A 20,786-nucleotide genomic window follows, 5' to 3' on the forward strand; every position below is an offset into this window, starting at 1 on the left:
GTGATCTACAAGTGTTCTAATACAGAAAGCAACAACAGTTGGTTCCACTTTATGTAAACACTGACCTCTTAACATTGTTCTAGCAATATGAAAACCTGTGCATATTTTATTCCTTATGAGGCTGAAATATTTTTTAAACCAAAGTAATTTTATTGAAAATTCAATTTCAAATTCAATTTCAACTGCTTTAATGTACTGAAAAAGTAACTATTAAACACAGTCTCAAAAGACAGTTCTGACAATCTTTAAAATGAACAAGAAACCAAGATGACTTCAGGTAAAAGTGTGTGCATTTTAACAGCTTCAGTATTTATTTCACTAAATAATATCCTTTTGTGAATTATGTATTAAGAATAGGAAATGTGAAATAATAAAACTGAATTTCCTTAAACCCAACATTGCTAACGACAGACTTCTCTCTCTTTGAAACAGCTTTCTATGTAGTTATACTTATTTCTAAATTTTAAAACAAGGCTAATTTGTGTCTGGTCTTTATAGCAAAGGGAATGAAATGTAGAAAATGCTCTCCAGGTTGGTGTAGTTATGTATCTAGGAAGTTTATGTAAATAAAGCAAATGAACACATATTAAACACACTAAATATTATAGGAAAATCCAACAATGTACTAACTCTGAAAGAATAATAATGCTGCTATTGGTTATACTAATCAGTTAATGCTAGCACACTAGTTATTTTTTCATTTTAATTAAAGAGCTTTTCTGCTTCTTTCATTTTTCTTTTCCTGTCCATTTTAGAAACTGCAGTCCATCCAGCCTCTCGCATTTTTCTCATGGTTGTAAGTTTCAGTACAGAACCTGGAGTTTTCAGGTTTAATGTAGCTGGTTTCTAAGAAGAACAAAGCCATCCATTAGTTTCTATAGCCAAAGTTACTAACTGTTCATTTTGATATGAAGAAAAGCTAAGATACCTTTTTTGGTGTCATCCCACATAAATGCGAAGCTTGGGGATAATCTTTGTACAAGGTTTTAAACATTTCTTCCTCTGAGACTATGCTCTGAAATTAAAAATTAAAAAGTTACTTAATTATGCTATATTTAAAATATCATCTCTCACATATTCAAGTATGGAAATATAAGAAAGGAAAAAAAAATATTCAAGTATGGAAAAAAAAAGAAAGGAAAAAAAAATAAGTTGAGATGTGGCTAAGAGATCAATTAAAACAATGTAAAAATTATTAGAAGAGTTAATATGTATTTTTGTACAGCCATACTCTGTCATGTAGGTCCTAATTATGTAAATAAAAATACAATTCCAGAAAGAACTACTGAAGTAAAAATATATGGTTTTGGAATGAGAACCTCAAATCCCTTATATACATTCTTAGATAAAGCAGATCTCTTTATGCACACTGCTAGGTACACTGTTCTCTGATTTTACCAGGAGGTCACTGTGTTCAGAACTATCAGACTGAGCATCCAGCCGTAGAAAAACTTTCTGCTTTTTCCTCATGCATTGTTCTGCATGGAGATTTGTGCTTTCACTTTGCAGCTTATGTACTGGAGGAGTCTTTATAATGTATGTCTGGAAGAGAAAAAGATGGCATTTAGAATCATATTTTGAGTGGTAATTTCAGAATCTGAAACCAAACTCACAACCCAGATTACAGACCCAGTATCCTGGAAGACATTAGAGAGATGCTGTGGAAGAAAAGAGCTTTATGGCACACTATATCTACCTTCTTCATGCTTATCTGCAGAAATCCATCTTATTCTGAACTGTAGTCACAACATTTTAAAAGAATGTAATTAAAACTTTAGGAAAAGGCTTCCAGAAAGACATGGATAGCAGTATCAAGAACAAGACTGTTTTTACTTAAGTAGATCTTTCACTAGAAGTTAAAATTTCTCAGAAATATTGCAATGGAACAATGCAATCCCTTTTTAGGGAGGATAACAAAAATGGTAGATGTTTCTATTGTTCAGACAAAAATGACACAAGCTTCTGACAGAGTAGAAGCTCAGGTTTTACAGTTATGATAAAGCAGTCAGAAATACTTTGATAATTTTTACAGCTACACATGCAATTTTCTGTTCCATAGAGAAAAACGTATTTTGAAGACATCATTTTCCTTTAATACTGAGTAAAAGAATGAGAGATTATTAAATTCACAGTTCCTCTAGGATGGAAATTGCTCCTGATCTGTGATAGCAGATAAATTAAGTAAACAAGCAAGAAAAGTGACACACCATGGAAACCCTTACACAAACTGCATTCTAGTATCACTATGGAATGCTAGCTACCTTTTAAATCCCTGCTTGTCACAACACAGAATAGATGAGCATCAACAGAGCAGTAAGAAACAGTCAGAAAAATAAAACAAGAAGAGTTCCACTATCATGAGTTACAAACCTTTAATGGTGGACTACCCAATGGGCTTTTTGCAGATACTGAAGGAGTAATTTTTTTCTTTTCCACTATGTTGACTCCTGTAGGAGTATCAGTGTGAGACTTTCTACTTTTTACATTGATAGATGCACAGTCCAGATGTGTATCAAGTTTAGGAGTCTCAGAAAAATGTGTTTGTATTTTCTAAAATTAAAAAAAATTTACATTAAAAGCATTTAAATGTATTTTGTTAAGTGTACGTAATTTATCATAGAACTTACATTACACTGAATACATAAGTATTACCAGATTCTAAAGTTAATGATAAGGTTAAAGCTACCTTGTGCTTCTTTTCATTTTCAGGAACCATATTTGAGGCGTATTTTTTTGCAAGGTTCTCCTAAAAAAGTTATGTAACAGAATGTAAATATTTTATGTGAATTCAGTTGTTGAAAGTCATCTTGGTGCAATCATAGAAAACAGTCCACAATCATACTGTTACAATAAAGTTCACAAAAATACATGTCCTGCATTTAATAAAACTGCAGCATTCAGAAGACATTGCTGTTCTTACACATCTTCTCCTGCCTATGCTAAGAAACTTACATATCATCCCTCTTAAATGAGAAAAGACTCCCTAACCTGATCCTCCTCCACCAAAGCTAAGCCTTCCCTTCTCCAGGCTTTCCAGATCACATTAAATACCACAGCCTCCTCTTTGTCCTTGGTCATCAGAACTCCTGCACATTAAGCAGCAGGTACTGCAGAAGCCTTTCTTACTGCCCTTCACTTCTCTCATCGGTTTTACCTACAGATTAATTTTCCTGACATCATCCCTGCAAGCCTGGACAGTTCTTCACAGGGTTTCAATTTGTCCCCATTTCCCTCATCCTTTATCAATTAAGGAGTAAAGCAAATATTCACTACCCCCAGAAATGAGAGGTAATGACTTCAGAGAGAATCAGGCTCTTGAAATTGGACAGCAAGCGAGAGCAAGGCCTAGAACCAAAAGTGCAATTCATCACATCTGTCAAAAGTATAGTGCTTAAGACCAGACCAAACATGCCACCAATAGTGCTATGTTTAATTAAATACCTTCTCTTCAATTTCTGCTTTAAGTTGTTCCTTAAGGGATGACAGTTCACTTTTCAAACACAAAAGCTCGCTTTCCTAAAACAGTTAAAGGATAGGGTTAACTATACTGAACCTGAGAAAAAAAAACAGTTCAAATGAAACAGTAATGAATAAGGATTATTCATTATTTAAAAAAAAAATCCATTTATTCAACAGAGCTAACATTCATAAAGTTATCAGAGCAAGAAATATCAACAATTAATTTTCATGATTCAATCACTACACTAACAGAGAATCAAAGGCATTCCCAAATTAAAAAAACAAACAAAAACCCCAAACCCAAAACAAAAGGGGTAAACTTGAGTCACATCCTCCTTCTATTAAAAAAATCTAACTAAAAGAAAAAAATGTTGTGAAGAAATATTCTGTAAAGAAAAATGTCCCAAAAATACTGCATTGTATGTAAATGATGTAGAATTACACTTCTGTGAAAGCCCTGAGGGTATGTTGGGTCTCAACAAAACATTTCTCAAAGCTACGTGTCTCAAAAGGAATCAAACTGCAACTGTAGACCTGAATTTTGTTTTAGTTTGTTCTAAGAAGAGCTGAAGTACCATTAAGAAGCAGGTATTTGACCAGAACTGTTAAAGGTAAGAACACTTGGAAGAACAGGGGATGTGGGGTGGAATCCAACTACCTAATAGAAATGTTTCTTATTTAGATAGCAAGGTTAGAAGGCAATGTACAATCAGGAAAAGCTGCCAGAAGAGCACAGCTACTCAAATTTGGTTTTTGATACATATGGTTTTATTAAATTTAATACAATTAAATTTTATTAAATAATAATTTAATATTTATTTAATAAATCGTAAATAAAATCTGACAGAAAATAACAGTAATCAGAAATTAGTGGGTTGACCTTTACTGTTCACAAAAGCAGATGCTTAAAACCCCTAAGTGTTAAACAGGAAGAAGTCTAATATATTTATATTTATATTACACTTTAAGGACAAATAGCCCCTACATTTAATTTTTTATCACTGAAGAGTAGGTCTTACCATTGATCTTTTTGATAATATCTGCTCTTGCTCTTTTATTTTATAAAGTTTTAACTCCGTGTCTTTTTCTTCAACCATTTTGTCATATTCATGCTGTGTTAAAAAAAGAAACAAACTCAAAACATCTGACTAAATGTTAGGATTGTAGATCTACCTAGACTTAAACCATTACTCATTGTTTCAAATAAGCCTCTTCTGAGGATTCAGAAAGCACCATGAATAAACACTGGTGTTTCAGCAGAAACTGTGAAACAGGAAATGCATAAGCAGTGTTATTTTGTGGGCCAACAGAGAATGCTTTATCTCTAGGCAGCAGTACATGTTCCAGCACAAGAAAGCTAGCCACTTAATTTTTATTAATTGTATCTGCTAAATATACTTTAAAGCAGAGTAATAAGGAAAGTAAATTAAAACTCGTTAAGTGAAACTACTAAAAGTCAGCAAGGAATCTCCTCACATAGAGAGGCCCAAACTGATACTGAAGAACACTGCATTAGGATGGTATCAAAGGAAGCCTGGCTATTAAAACAAAAAAACAAACTTAAGAGATTTATATAAATGGAATCTGCCAGTAGGCATGTTTTCAAAATCTGAAGATTAATTTATTCAGGCAATGAGAAGTTAATCACATGTTCAACTTCATTTTCCTGGTGTCAGGTCATTATTATGAAGCTTTGCTTTGTAATTTGTAATATTCTGATTCTGAAAGGTTTTTACTTGACATAATGCAACATCACAAACCATAGAAACCATTAAATTCTCTTACTTTGTGTTTTTCCATAAGTGCCACCATTTCAGTTATCTTGTGCTGACATCGGATATCAGTTTCTCTCTGTATTACTGTTGCTTCATCTGCAAGCAACCTCATCTTTTCTACCTGTTAGTATCAAATTTCATTTAATTCATGAGCAATTAACAATGATATTTTTTTTTTTTAAATTTTATTTCATTTCTTCTTACTCCTTTGGGTGCAATGTCTGTATAAGTATCATTTAGTGTAATTATCATTTTCTTTGAAGATGCTTTTCCAATACTTTTAAAATGGGCAAATAAACCTAGATTAAAAGTAAATCCATTCTTCTGTGGCAGATAAATGTCACTTTGAACCACAGGGCCCTTTCAAGCACTGCATCCTAAGTTTTTAATATTACCATCAAAAAAGTTTGAGTAGGAAAATACTAATATGGGATAAGTTATATTCTAATTTGCTTCTATTGTATTTATACCAAGAATAGTATTTATGTGAACAGTATTTTGATAAAAAGAATTTTTAACTGGGTAATTATTTTTAGAGACATAAAAATACTTCAACTTAAGGTTCTGACATACTAAAGTTTTGCTCACATAAATACACAAGATGTTCCATTTATGCTGATAAGGCTGCCATGTGAGAGCAAGGACTCTGGATGATCTGGCTTCCCAAAATGATCATACATTAAAAATTAGTTAAAAGTCACAGCAAAAGTTAATAACTCTCACCTCTTCAAGAAGTTTATTTTCATTTACTTCTTTTGTTTCAATCTCTTTTTGATAGCTGTCAACCACTTCCTTATGTTGCTTGTTCATATTTTCCATCTCTAACTGTAATTTATTCACCTTTTGAGAATGCAGAATTATTGCTGTTACTTGCTAAGAAATAAGCCAATGGTACTTTTAACCTCTTATTTTTAAGCAGAACCACTCTGTTATTTTCAGGCATATGACTGAACTTTTTCCTATGGAATGCTCAGCTTTTTTCATCAAGTGTTTAACTTAGGTCTGAAGCAAGTTAGAAAATACTCATAGAAGCAATGGCAACACCACGTTGGAAAAGACAGCCCCTGCCAGATATGTGCACCCCAGTCAACAAAGTCATGCAGCTAAAGGCTAACCAGTTACAAAGAATTATTCCAATATAAGAGAATCATCCAATAACAATATGACACTATTCTGCCTTTGGTACAAAAGACTTCCTTATTTTCAGCACTGCTGGCATGGAATGCAAGGTAGAAAAAAAAAAACCAACTCCTGAAATATAATGACTTATGTTTCCAATTAAAGCTTTTTAAATTTTTTTTTTTAAATTAAGTGAAAAAATTATCTAGAAATAGTTTATTTTCAGAATTTTATTTAATTCTAAAAAGCATTAATGCATTTGATCTGCTAATATTGATGAGAATTTGATATGAAACTAGTAAGAGCCTGTTCCTAAGCAGACACTTTAATGCTGGGAAATCTTTAAGAGATACAGATGCAGCTTTTATTCTGTCCCTTATCAATCTATTTAAAGATTTTACCTGGTTTATGTCATGTTTTCATCCCACGTGTGCATTGTGATTATAATTTTTCTTTTAGAGTTTCTCATAATACCACCCTCAAAACAGTCTCCCCATCTTTTTCACCTTTCTTGAACCATGGTACCAGAATGGACAAATATTCTAGTTAGGGACTCACCATTACACAGTAAAAAGGGAACAATATATGTATTTCTTTTAATTATTTTGCTATTTGAATGTATCCCAGATCCCTAAAACAATTAAGAGTGTGCTTAACGTATTATTTGTTGCACTGGGGTTTAAAATGCCCAGTCTTTGCTTTACCTTCATATCTTGTACATTAAGGTATTTAAACCTACCTTCCCCTCATAAATACTTGCTTTCTTGCTTTCTGCAGTAATTTTCTTTTTCAGCACCTTATTCTGTTAGGGTTAAATAAACACTATACTTTAATAATTTATTAGAATTATAGAACTATTTAACTGCACCAAGTAGGCCAGAATCTTGAAAATTCCAGCTTTCTGCAAGCAAATAATTCTTTGGTATACAGTTCAGGTTCCAGATCAATGCTCCAAATAAGAATGCTCAGCTACTTACTTTGATAATACTGTTACATCATGACTTTATGAAAGACTCCTCAGGGACAAAGAATTAAAAGAGGGAGCAGAGTGGAAGGAAAAACTAAGATACTGTGACCAAAAATGCACAGATGTCATGATAAAACAATACAAGTAGTCATTAAGACTTTGTCCTAATGCACAATTCTTTTTTACTAAAAAAGAATTTTTTTACTATCTCAAGGTATCACAGCAAACAAAAACTGCTGGAAAACATTTACCACAAAATAAGTCACTTTCTGTATTTGTGACTTTTAAGAATTCCACATACCTCCTGTTGCAACTCTTCAATGCATTTGATTTTATTTTCCATCTGTTTCTTTAAATTATTGAACTAAAAGAGAGATTTCAACCATTAATTAATAATAAACTCCTAAAAAATTACTCAGTGTGTTAGAGATTACAGTCATTTTAAAGGTGTATTTGCACCAGTCTGATTAATTTCAACAGGACTGAGGCACATGCTAACATATTATTATGACTGGAGTTTTAACCAAAAAGTACCACAACAACTTTGCTGGCCCAGTATCATCAACATTCATAGAAGTGCACTAGTTCCTCAGTGGCTGTAGAGTTCATAAAGAAGAAAAAAGTAACTTCACCATTTAAAAAATAATCATTTTAAATTTTTTTAATCATATATTAAAAAATAATCATCTGCCCCTGTGCTCAGCCCAGGTGAGGCCACAGCTTGAGTCCTGTGTCCAGTTCTGGGCCCCTCAGCTCAGGAAGGAGATTGAGGTCCTGGAGCAGGTCCAAAGGAGGCAACTGGGCTGGTGAAGGGACTCGAGCACAGACCCTGTGAGGAGAGGCTGAGGGAGCTGGGGGTGTTGAGGCTGGAGAAGAAGAGGCTCAGGGGAGACCTCATCACTCTCTCCAACTCCCTGAAAGGAGGTTGGAGCCGGGGGGGTTGGGCTCTTTTGCCAGGCAACTCTCAGCAAGACAAGAGGGCAGGGTCTCAAGTTGTGCCAGGGGAGGTTTAGGTTGGAGATGAGAAAGAATTTCTTTCTGGAGAGGGTGATCAGGCATTGGAATGGGCTGCCCAGGGAAGGAGTGGATTCTCCGTGTCTGGAGATCTTTCCAAAGAGCCTGGATGTGGCACTGAGTGCCATGGGCTGGGAACCACGGGGGGAGTGGATCAAGGGTTGGACTTGATGAGCTCTGAGCTCCCTTCCAACCCAGCCAGTTCTATGATTCTATGATTATTATACCTTATTTTCTAGATTCTTCAACTGCTTTTCCTTTCTTGACATTTCATTTTCAACACTCTTAGCCTGGAATTATAATTTTAAATATCTGACTTTTACAATAAAACCTTGAAATCCATTACAATATTAAAAAAAAGGTCTGCTTTGTGACTCCATTAAAAAATTAAAAATATTTTACCATGTATAAATTTAAAATATTAAATATTTAAAGCTAATCCATTACCCCCTCCATCACTAAGTGGATATATGGAAGTAAAAAAAGGGGCTCCCTGTTTGCCTGAAATGTAACATATCTTGATTTTTAAGCCTCCACATAAAGGGCAAACAACCCACTGAAGGTACTTTTCTTAAAATTAAAAGGCACACCATGTGTAAATGTGCAGCACTGAAAGAAGAAAGCCTCTGTAAGAGATCACATCTCTAAGTAAAGTGTTACAGCTTTACATGTAGATGTTGCTTGGTTTATATTTTCATGATAAAGCACATATCATACATTTTCTTCTGTTTCATCCAGTTTACTTTTGATCTCTTCACCTTTCTTTGCCATCTTCTCCTTCAAAGACTCCAGTTCCTTTCTAAATGTGAAATCAAGATGCATTTGTAAATATTTACTTAATTTTTCTTCATGAACTGTGCAATGAATATGTTCTTAAAATGAAGGAAAGTGACTAGTAAATTAATGTCTGACCCAAATACACTTTTTGCAAGTATGGAAAGATGATCCTATTACCCAAGTGAAATATATTTTAATCTGTAATATCACAGGCAACCTTTAACATGCTTCATGGATGCATTATCTCTTGATTTGGTGGTACAGAAAGCACTTCAGCAAATAACATTTAACCAGTTTTAACTGTTCACATTTAATTCATAAGCTTTAATTTTTATTTTCATTTTCTTTGACACCTAAGACATTAAATCAGAACAGCATAGCTATATGTAATCCAAAGCTTTGGTAAAAATTGTTCCTATAGCAATAAGTATTGTTAATCTGTAGAAACATCTATATGGCCAACATTGATACTGAAGACATACTGGTTAGTTGCAACCTAAAAAAAAAGCATTAATCTAAAAATCACAGAAAGCATCATATGAACAAAGCCTTAATACTAACTCTGAAGGAAACAAGTCTACTTTCTTTAAAAATGTACAATAATATTTGGTTTTACTTGCCTTAGATGGTCATTTGCTTCTTCCAGTCTTTCAACTAACTGCTTTGTATTTTCTTCTTTTTTTCTACTATCCTAAAGAGCCATGTAAGTAAAATGAATATAATTCAAAGTGAAATCTTTAAAAACTCAGATATCTCAAGCAGTATCTTGACCTACCTTATTCTCAAGGGTAACTGTACATCCTTTGCATTTTAAACACAAAAATGAGTTCAGATACTCTCCAGAACCATTTTGTGTTGCAATTTGCCATATGATTTACATTTATAATTTAACATTGCCCCTTAAAAACAGCTCAAAGTTTGTAACTTGCCTCATTAATTGCTTGCAGTTTCTTGAGTTGTGTAGCCATACCACTCTTTTCTTGTACTATTTGTTCTTTTTCTAATAAAAGCTTATCAATATACACTGTTAGTTGTCCATTCTTTTGCCTAATTTAAAACAATTCAATCAAACTTTCTCTTCATGTTAATGAGGTCACAGAGATATGTAAGAATTATATACAGAATAACTATAGAAAATGCAATTTATAAATACAGATATTAGACTGTGTGCATAGGTTCAAAATTTTCATTAGAAAACCACTGTATGAACTTCTACACAATAAGAATAAATACTGTTTTCAAAACTTTAAACGTTTTCATACGCCTCTCGTTCAAGATCTCTATTCAGTGTTGTGAGCTCTTTTATATAACTTTGTTCCTTTTCAACTGCACTACTCAGCTGCACTTTCAAATCGTTTATTTCTTTCTGCAGAAGAAAATTAAAGTGGTTTTAGTATACATATGTAAAATACAAGCTGTCAAAATGATCAGAAATGAACTAACACAAAGTTTTAGTATGAAATAAAAATATATATGCCATAAATTACAACTTTATATCTCTGGTGTGATGTGGAAACAGCTGAGACCTCTACTACAAATGCTAAATGCATCCCCCATTTTAAGTTTAGCCAGTCTGCAAAATTACTGTCAAAATTATCTTTCCTTGAACATTATTTTAAATACATTTGCTTCTGACATCATAAGCTTTTGCATTCATCTAACTAAAACACATTTGAAAAAAATAGTCACAGAATTCCAGTACAATGTGATAGAATAAGCACATATTTTTGATGCTTCCCAAACCACAAAGCAAAACTCTTCCTCAGATATTTACTGCCATTCCACAATTAGGCAAGCCTTGTATGCAGTGTGGTTTATCATATATAAATGCTTTGAATAAAGTTTTCTCCAGGTGATTGGGGACACATTGACACCATAGGCACTGGCAAGCAGCTGATGGGGAGAAGGGGGAGGAGTTAGGGGATTAGTTTTTAAGCTCAGAACATAATGAGCTTCTGGAATTTCTTATCACAAAGGCTATGGAGGGAAAGAGTATGAGGAGGCTCAGGAGAATGAGACAAGTGAACATGAACAAGTCCATAAAGTGAGAGCAAAGGCAACTAACAAGTCCTCAGACATCCTTAATACAGCTACTGTAGAAATGCAAGGGCAATGGACCATAGATAACAGTCTTCTGCTGTCATCATCATGAGCAGAGCAGTGCACCAGGTGAAGCACTAGTCTGTGATACTTCTTATGGTCTTACATACACAACTTATCTATTAAAACATGTTTCTATCACCATTCATTCAGACCTCTCTCATTTGGAGAACATTTTTCATTTCTTCTTCTCTCTCCTGCAAACTTTCCACAGTAGCCTCAAGATCTTTCTTCTTTGTTAAAAGTCCTTCAACTTTCCCCTGTTTAACAACATTTGTGAAACTCAGTTTAGAAAATTCAGTGTACACAAGGAACAAACAAATGGCAAAATGCAAACCTGGTTTCACACTATCTTACTTTAGCTGATTCAGTTGCTTGTTAGACTTGTATTTACAAAGACCAGAACTAAACTAATCCTATATTCATATAGCTTAAGACTCCTATAATAGAAAACAAGCCAGTTTAGTAGGGTTCGACGAAGCCAGAGGTAATTAGTTCAGGAAATGTCATTTTAAGTAAGAAAAACACAGCCAGTGCAATGGAAATACAAGGAACAGGATGTTACAACCCAAAAGACCTTTCTGCAGGCTCTTAAAATGTTTTCTCTGAAAAGGAACATGCATCAACACAGCACACAATGATGCTGCAGCATGGAGGACACCTCACTGTAACTAAAACCCTACGAATAGTAAGATTTGTGAAGTAATAGATCTATGAAATTGCTTCTTAGTTTCCTCATTTTCCCACACAATCTTTCACAAATTCTACTGCCTTTTCTGGGTGGTGTTGGAAGTCTGGTTATCATTTAAACACCAATGAGGTAAGCCTTTACAACATTTCATTAGAAGATTATTATGAAGACAGCTAGTCAACTGAGGAATTACCATTAATGTCAAAAAGTAGACAATTCCTCAGCCTTAAATCTGATATGGATGCTGTTCATAAGGTTTGAGTTAATTTTCATCAAAAAAGTATTTTTCAGAAACAATACTTATCAGAATGATGGAAGTGATTGCCAGACATCAGTAAAAATGGGTGTGGCAATTGAACAGGTGAATGAAGAAGGAATTTACCAGAATTGTTGACTATGAAAACCAAAACAAAGCAGAACAAAAAAACAGCAGAAAGAATCAAATCCTTCAAAACAGTAAACAAAAACTGAAATTGTCTGATAGATGGATAAGAGTTTAGCAGCAACATTAAGGCAGATTAAACAATGCTTATATATGGTATTTAACATACTGAAAAAGCAAAAAGGACTTCAGATGAAGAGTAAAAGCCATGAGACTAATAAAATAAATATTTACCAGTGTTTCTGACATCTCTTCAAGTTGCATTTCTTTGTCACATTTTAGTTTATTCATCTCTTCTACAATACATGAAAAATTAATTGAAGAGAAATAATTTTAGATATTTAGCACACACGGGCATTTATTCCTGTGCAATACCAAATTTTCAAAACTTGTTGGATTAAGTTCAGAAATTGTAAAGCTAAATTATAACCTAAATTATTACAATCAACATGTAGAATTCTCACAGGCCACATCTCACCTTGTTCTACAAAGGCATTAGCAGTAAACTTCTCTACACTTACCTTTAGATGCCCTCAATTCATACAAGATCACACTGTATTTCTCATCCATCATACGTGCAACTAGAGACATTTGCTGCACGCAGGGAAAACCAAGCTAAAAAGGATCTCCTACTCTAGGGGGTAAGAAGCACATAACTAGAAATCACAGAATATCAAAAAAATATTTAAAGCTAACCCCTATCAGTGTGATTCTACAGCCAACATGGCAACTGTGGTTGGAAGCAAATCTTAATGGAAGTGTTTTTCCTCTGCTGCTAGCTAAGAAGTCACCTGGAATCTACTGTTCTGACTCAACTCACAAACAGGTCTGCAGTGCTATCAGCCTCATCTAGAAGAGTGTGAAGAAACTGAAATGACTTTCAGGAGAATCCACGCATGTACGGTCTGAGCTCTGCACAGCACTGGTGTTTGACTGTTGCAAAGACCACCAAAGAAAAGGGAGTCAAATGAGTGAAAATAAATGTCAGTATTCCTGACAATTACAGGGTACTGTAAAGCCATTTTTCCAAGCAACAGCAATAGTCTGATTTTCAGAAAATATTTTTATTAGTTCCCAGCTCTTTTTCTCTCTAGATCTTACCCAGTTCAGCTGACTTATTTCTGAGCTCCAAGGCAAGTAGCTTTGACTCATCTTCATATTTCTCCAATCTAAGAAAATGGTAATTTAAAAAAAAAAAAAAGTTGTATAGTACAAACTTGAAACTTAAAAGGACAATAAGGCAAAATCTAACTGCAAGCATTTTAAGAACATTTGCTTTTTAACAAGCAGAGATATATCTGCCTGCAGCATGTATAAAATTTCACTTTTATAACTCTGGAACACCAGATATAAATGTAAATAATTGTATATATATGTAAACCTGTATTTCTTAAGAATTATAATAGTCAGAGGAGGGGGGGGATTGAATTTGCTTTCTTATAGATGAACTTCAACTAGCACAAGTAAAAAAAATTACACTAAATTCTCTGCATATTGACTAGTGCATCAAAAAAAGAAATTCAGTTTCCTATCCCTCTGTTCTTATATTTGTCATAAATTGCAACTACTTACAAAGCACTTTAATGCAATGTACCAAAAATCACTGTTTTATGAAAAACTCTGCATTTCTAAAATACATTCCTACTGCTCTGTTCTAGTTTTTAGAAAGTTTGATTTTCATTGCTATAAGGTTCTTTGAAAACTACTTTTCCAAACTACAGAAAACCCATAATACAGTAATAATAGGCACTGGCAATAAACAAGACTATTATCACTTCCAAAAGTATATTTCCCTCACTAGGTGTTCTATTAAAAATTAACTTTCTAGTACTAAATGAGACTACAGTGCTCCAAGTTGAGATGTATCTATCTGCACAAAATCAAACAGCATAACCTTCCTTCAAGTGCAAATAACTCATATAACCAGACAGATAAAACACTTTTTAGAAGTGATTAGTGATTAAAAACTATATATGTAATTACACCAGATCACGTATGAAGTTTAGAATTTATTCCCAGCAGCTCAGTCATCTAGTATTTTTTTATAAAACCATTCTTTGAATTTAAATTGCTTAATTTACCTAGTTTGCTCTTTTTGTAGCAAGCTTTTCAAATTGGAAATAGAAGCCTCAAGCTCCTCTCTGACAGATGCATGCAACAACTTAATTTTTTCACATTCCTCCACATGTGCTTCTTTTTCTTCAGTGACCTGAGTTAATGCTTTCACCGAGTTCTGCAATTCAGTTTCTAAGACCTTTTGAGTGACCTATAAAAAAGTTACATAATGTCTAAACATGTTTTGCAGCAAATAGATAAAACTGTTGCATATCTTAAGTATCAGTAACCATTTGTGCAATTACTTGTCTAATGTATTTATGCTAGAAAATAAGCAACCTATACCTCTTTTTTTTGCAATGAAAGTTTGGCATCTTCCAGTTCTGACCTCAAGTATTCTTGATTGATCTTGGATTCTTTCAACATTTCTCCTTCATGTCCTAAGCAAAAACATATTTGCTTACACGTAAGAAAAATATTGACTAAAAAATGCTTGCATTTCTAATTTACAGATGTATACAATCCTACAATTTAACTTATATGATGTATTTATGTCATTTTTAAGGAAAAACCCTCCAAGATTCTTTATTATTGTGCCAGATTTACTATCCAAGTCCAACTGAAATGGGTAAAATCTCCATCATATAGGCAGGGTTATGCAGTGTCCTGATAAAATTTAGTTCTGTTTCAGAAAAGAAGTAACAAGGTATATATGACACCTCCACATTTTCACTCTGGCATTTATTGAAGAGTAAAAGCAAAACCCCTCACAATGAAGTTGCAGCCTAAACCCAAAGAAAACCTTTGGTCTAAAATAAGGGCCTAAATTTTACATATACACACATTACACTACCAGTCCTGATCCTACATCAGGATCTTGTGTTCCAAATTGAAACGTGGACTAGGAAGTCCCAAAATTCTTCTGCTGGATAGCGACGGGGTAAAACTGATGATCCTGTTTCCCATAGGTCTATAACTAGTTACATTTTAACACAGCAGAGAGACCTCTTACTTCTTGCTTCTTCTAAGTCAGCTATCTTATTTCTGGATTCATGCAGCTGAGTCTTGATGTCTTGTATTAAATTATCTTTTTCATCATTCTGTATGGTAAGAACTGAAATCTAACAAAACAGGATCATAATGAAGTCTAGAAAAAAGGATGTATTCTGCTTTTCATTTGTGCATTGTTATTTTCATTTAATATAGCAGTAAGCCATGAAAGCAAGAGCTGAAATATTTGCAAGATGTGCTTCACAAATAAAGCTGTACATATTAGATTGTAAAACTGATCAAACCTGCTTCTCCTTCATGCTGACTTCCAGTTTGCATTCTTTTTCAAACTTGTCCACTTTTTCTGCTTCTTCTTTTACTTTTGAGATACAGTAACATCCATTGTTAATATACTAGCTAAACTATATTTCAAGTTAAATTTTCATTTTAAGATTGCTTATAATTGTACAGCTGTACAATTTGCTTCTTAAAGAGTAATTGTTGAGGTCATGTTCAAAATTATTTTCTAATCAGACTAATTTTTGCACCAGCTTTCCAGAGAATTGGTATTCCAAGTATTAATTGTCTGCTATTAAAAAGTATCAGAAAGGCACATGTGAAAAAAAAATGCACATAGTGGCATAAACAAAGGAAATATGTAATTAAAAATTCTGTAACTATACACTAGTGCATTATCACTTATGTAAACTAACTACACAAAATAAGTAGTGATCTCTAAACCACACTTCACAGACAAAACTTAGACTTTAAGTGACTGAAAACAAAATCAAGATCCTAATCTGACTCAGTGGAAAAACAGTATCAGAGCCCAGACACTTAAAAGCAGACAGCATGAACAAAAGAGGGTCTAGGCTGTCAGAGTGAACAGTTCCCCATCATAGAACTACAGATCTTTCTAGACCAAACCTACATGCAATAAAATCCACAAAGTACAAAATTGTTAAGCCTACAGCATTAACACAATAAACAGAATTCTCACATCTGAAACACATTTCCAGTCTGGTGTTCTCTGCTTGCACACGAAGTTCTTCAAATGCCATTATCATTCTCTAAAAATAAAATACAACAATCAAGTTCATATAAAACTAAGTACTCTGAGCAATTAAGAATTACTTTTATGGACTGTAAACAAACAGAACTACAAGCTTGTCCATATCTCAATATATCTATGTAACTTAGATCACTTACTTCAACACTGTTATTAAGTTCAACATATAGTTGTCTTGTTTCTTCTCTTTCATGCTCATCTGTCAAAGCAAGAATGTACCATAAAGTTTGCCTTTTGAAAAAGAATACCAGCTGTCAAAGCTGTTATGCTTAATCATAATAAAAATGTAATTATCTGTCATGATTTAACACTGGCCTGGCAATTAACCCAAATGACAGGCTCTTTTCTTATTAAGAAAAATAATTAAGAAACAGGGTGCCAGCAGTTATATAATGTATAGGAAACGTATACTGAATTGAACCTATGGGCTCACTTCTAATTTCACTCAGATGCAGTCACATACAGTTTCTATCAGCCAGGGAATGTACTTGGAAAAAAATGACAGCTTATTTCCTCCAAGAATTAAGAATTTAGAAGTATGTTTATTTTCATAGATCAATATATAAAAAGCACTTACATTTGGTAGACTTCTCTGTGAAGTGACTACAGGTCTCCTTGAGCAGATTACACAGATGCCTTGAAGCACTGTTTCTAAAAAAAAAACAAAACACCAAAAACCAAACAAAACCAACAATAGATTGCCAACAGGAATGCGTGGTACTTTGCCTACTTAAGTAGTAACAACATGAACACCCCAATTACCTTTACAACTTAACAGCTATACATAACTTCCCATACTAAAACAGTTCTCAGCACAAAACCTAAGTACTTTCACAAAAATATTGACTGTATTACTTACTCCTTTAGGAGATCTTTATTTTCACAGATTTCATCCTCCAGTTTTAAACTTAGTTTTTCATTTTCAAACTAATTCCATAGGGAACAAAAAACATTGTTACTGAAATATATACTAAAAATACATTTCTGCTTTTCAAATCTCACATGAAAAAGGGATTTTCTGCATCCAAAGACAGAAATCTTTTTTTATCTGATATTACATTCTGAGCCATCTTTTTTATAGTTTGTATGAGACATAATAAACAGTAACTTACCAGCAACTGCAATACTGTCAGCCATGCTATTCATACATAGAATCACACACTACAGATACACACCTCTTCTCAGAATAACCATTTTCTCAATGCAAAAGTCAAACAATGAAAGATGCTATAAAGCCAGGTTAATAAAGCCAGTGAAAACAAACAAAACCAAAAAAAAGAACTAATAAATTAAGGTACGCATTTCAGTCAAAGTTGTCCATCACTACCAGCAAGATAAGAATCTGGGATAAAACAGTGAACTTCCTGTATGTTTTGACTACAGAAATAGGCATGAGCATACCACAGACCAGGAGGATGAAAGGTTATTCAGTCTGGAACAGATTTCTGAGTAACCACAGTATGTAAACAATAAAAAGATGAAATGTAAATTGTTAAAAAGAGGGGAAAAAATTTTAAATACAAAAAATTACTTTTTTCTTGTAACAGCAGTAGGGCCACAGGCAACAAGTATCTGGCCAAATGGCTTCTTTGAAGTCATCACATTAATAGTTCAATATTTCTTCAACCTCTTTAATAATTAATTGTAGAAATAGTGTCTTCATATTACACAAGGACTTTTGTTCTATTTTACACATTCAAGCTACATTTTACAATACTGGCCTGCAGCTCTTGAATGGCTTTACGCTGTGCTTCAATAATCTTTCCATTTTCTTGCAGTTTTCTTTCTTTCTGCTTTAATTCTGACTCTACAGTTAGCTTCCACAGCTTGATCTTCTCAGCCTCTTTGTAGAGCTTTGCATACAACTCATTCATTGTTTCTATAGTCTATTAAAACAGGGTTCATAATTTAATATTGGACTTATGTTTCAGATAAAATATTTCTCTTTAAAATATCGTAAGAGGAAATTTTATCAGAGGTTCCTTTTGTTTTTTCACTCGCATTTCCCTCCACCTATTTTAACAAATACTGCTGAATTAAGTAAAACTAGCTTCAAAGATCTGGTCCAAAACTGCAATACAGTTTTGCAGTTAACTCATACACAAAGCAGGAAGGAAAACCAACCAAACTTCCAGTCCAGTGCTGTTAGAACATCTCTAAATCGATGTAGAAGCTGCATTTGATCAGTGGCTTAAATGGTTAAAGTAGTACAGCAGTTCTGCAGTTTGTTTTAGGTATGATGTCACCTAGCACTGTCCTTGTTTTGACTGCATATCATGCTATTATTACAGTCCTGATTGTTCTTTAATATCTGCTAAGTCTAAACCAAGCTTACTCCTCGAAAAACATTGGCAGGATAGCAAGAACCATGCTCTATTTTCTTGCACAAAACAGCATTTTTGTACCTGGGAAGCATGGGGAACTACCACAGAAATTATTAACTTCACCAAGCTATATTAAAGCAGAAAAACATCAGCAAAGACACAATGAGAAAAATTAAACACTCGAGGAAAACACTCCACTAAACTACTTGTTATACAGATGAAACAAAGCCAGATAAAGCAATTGGGATACTTTGCTTTGATTTTGCAAACAACAGTCTGACTACAGCCCTCCTGCCTTTCAACAAACTATTCAGAACCAGCCTCACAAAATTTAAGTGCCTAACTCTCTGATTAAAACCCCCACACTCTCCAGACACTTTTAGAAACTGAAAAACAAAACTTTGAAATCACCTTAATATCTAAAGGTTTCTCTCCAGCCATATTCACTGAATGACAAATACCTCCTCTAAGTGATTCAGCTTTATATGGGAGACAGAAAATCATTTTCCCCTTTGACTATCTCCCTTAACCCTGAATCTAGTGAATATTGCTTTAGGCACTGTTTTGGGAACGTTTTAAGAGGGTATAAGAAATTAGATAAACAGAGTTTATACTTAGCTGACCTCTTCATCTACCTCAGAGCAAAGTTTTACTTGCTGTGAAATTGCATCTGAAATATGAAGAGATTTTGATCAAAGTTTTTTCTGAAAATGTAACAGTGGAATTGTACTTAACAATTTTACAGCTATGATATTGTTGAACTGCCCTTGAAAAAACACTGACAATTTTTTTAAAATATAAAAGAAGGTGCAATGTAATTGATTTAGTCTTACCCGAATCAGTGATTTCACCATGGTTCGATGCCATTACAAATGGCAAATTAAAATCATCATCTGGACATCTGTTAAAACCCTGAACAGATTCAAAGATTAATTTCTTAAGGGCAGATTCTCAAAGAATTCTTTAAAAAAAAAAAAAGTACATGTCATGTAAAACCAAAATTTTCCATTAATCAATGAGTGACCTACAGTGTTCAGAACCCAGGCTATGGATAATTACTTTGGAACTCCCCTGTTCAATTCTCACTTCACCACAGCTTTTCAAAGTATTGGTCTTCTGTATTTTTCTGTATAGACTGGACTATGGCCAAAAGGGAAGCTTTGGGTGACAAGAATTTACAGGCTATCACACACCTGTACACATTGCATAGTAAAGGACTCATTACCAAAATTATTTTTTTCAAGTCTAGTACTTTATACTTTTTTTATTCCTCACACATCTGATTATGTTGTAGCACAAATATTTTGCTTTACAAGGTGTTTTAAGAGTCACAGTAAATGGTACAGTAAATAGTGTCATTCATCTGTCAGAACATCGCATTTGAATCAAAGCATATTTCATAAAGATCAACACAAAAAAAGACCTTGTTGAATTCATGTCACTCTGGTCGTAACAACAGAACGTTTTCACTACACACTTGAACTGGTGAGACAAAAGGGTACCAGTGGGGTACTTCCCACTTACTGAATTACCCCCATCAAACAGTATTTATAATCAGTAGTGTACAGGTAAAATACACTGCAGATGCTTAAGATGAAGCTCCTCAGTTTTGGCAGGGAAAAAAAAAATAGCCTTTGAAATTGAAAATTAAAGATTTCACCCCAGACAATGATTTTATGTTCGCAGAATAATTAGTTCAGGGCACTGCCAAGCATACGTATGTTTTCAGAAGGAAAGTTCAGGACCCCAGGATTACCCGGGAGGATGTCCCCACACACACACCGATTCCCCGTGGAAGGGCCCAGCGCTTTTCCAGCCCTCCCGCCCCGCCGCCCTCTCGTCAGCCGTCGCCTCCAGGCATGCGGCCGCACCGTTTACCTGACACAGCCCCGTTGCCCGAGTGCTTGTCTGGGGTTTAACTGCAGACACCTGACCACCGCTCAGGCGCGGCGGCACGAACAATTTAAACGGTTTTTCTTTTTCCATGGCCACGGAGGAAAGGTCAGGCTTCAGAGCCAGCACCTCATGACGGGCACGCTAACGGCACAGCCCGGCAGCCGTTGA

The 20,786-nt window shown here is 34.2% G+C and overlaps 1 protein-coding gene across 1 annotated transcript; it reads right to left on the minus strand.

The window, feature by feature from the left end:
* Positions 1-582: 582 nt before the first annotated feature.
* SYCP1 (synaptonemal complex protein 1) lies at positions 583-20,729 on the minus strand. The gene is made up of 31 exons (XM_008490543.2): positions 20,601-20,729; positions 19,556-19,634; positions 19,346-19,392; positions 18,120-18,284; positions 17,258-17,325; positions 16,976-17,049; positions 16,539-16,597; positions 16,330-16,399; positions 15,635-15,708; positions 15,352-15,460; positions 14,685-14,779; positions 14,366-14,550; positions 13,386-13,453; positions 12,519-12,580; positions 11,367-11,471; positions 10,374-10,477; positions 10,041-10,158; positions 9,728-9,802; positions 9,052-9,129; positions 8,562-8,624; positions 7,622-7,684; positions 7,093-7,155; positions 5,958-6,074; positions 5,245-5,355; positions 4,479-4,571; positions 3,442-3,516; positions 2,687-2,746; positions 2,371-2,550; positions 1,399-1,542; positions 929-1,015; positions 583-846 (listed from the first exon to the last, which is right to left on the minus strand). The coding sequence occupies exons 1-31, from the start codon at positions 20,706-20,708 to the stop codon at positions 703-705; spliced, it is 2,943 nt and encodes a 980-aa protein (XP_008488765.2). The 5' UTR covers positions 20,709-20,729; the 3' UTR covers positions 583-702.
* Positions 20,730-20,786: the final 57 nt, after the last annotated feature.

Source organism: Calypte anna, chromosome 26 (assembly GCF_003957555.1).
Source record: "Calypte anna isolate BGI_N300 chromosome 26, bCalAnn1_v1.p, whole genome shotgun sequence".
NCBI lineage: Eukaryota > Metazoa > Chordata > Aves > Apodiformes > Trochilidae > Calypte > Calypte anna.

Bases quoted from the DNA above. Each gene is read 5' to 3' on its own strand.
- SYCP1 (XM_008490543.2), bottom strand. From the start codon at position 20,708: ATGGAAAAAGAAAAACCGTTTAAATTGTTCGTGCCGCCGCGCCTGAGC. The intron at 14,551-14,684 runs GTATAGGTTGCT...ACTTTTTTATAG, and splicing joins TTTCATTGCAAAAAAAAGAG to GTCACTCAAAAGGTCTTAGA. The intron at 6,075-7,092 runs GTAGGTTTAAAT...CATTCTCAAAAG, and splicing joins CAAGTATTTATGAGGGGAAG to GTGAATAAATTACAGTTAGA.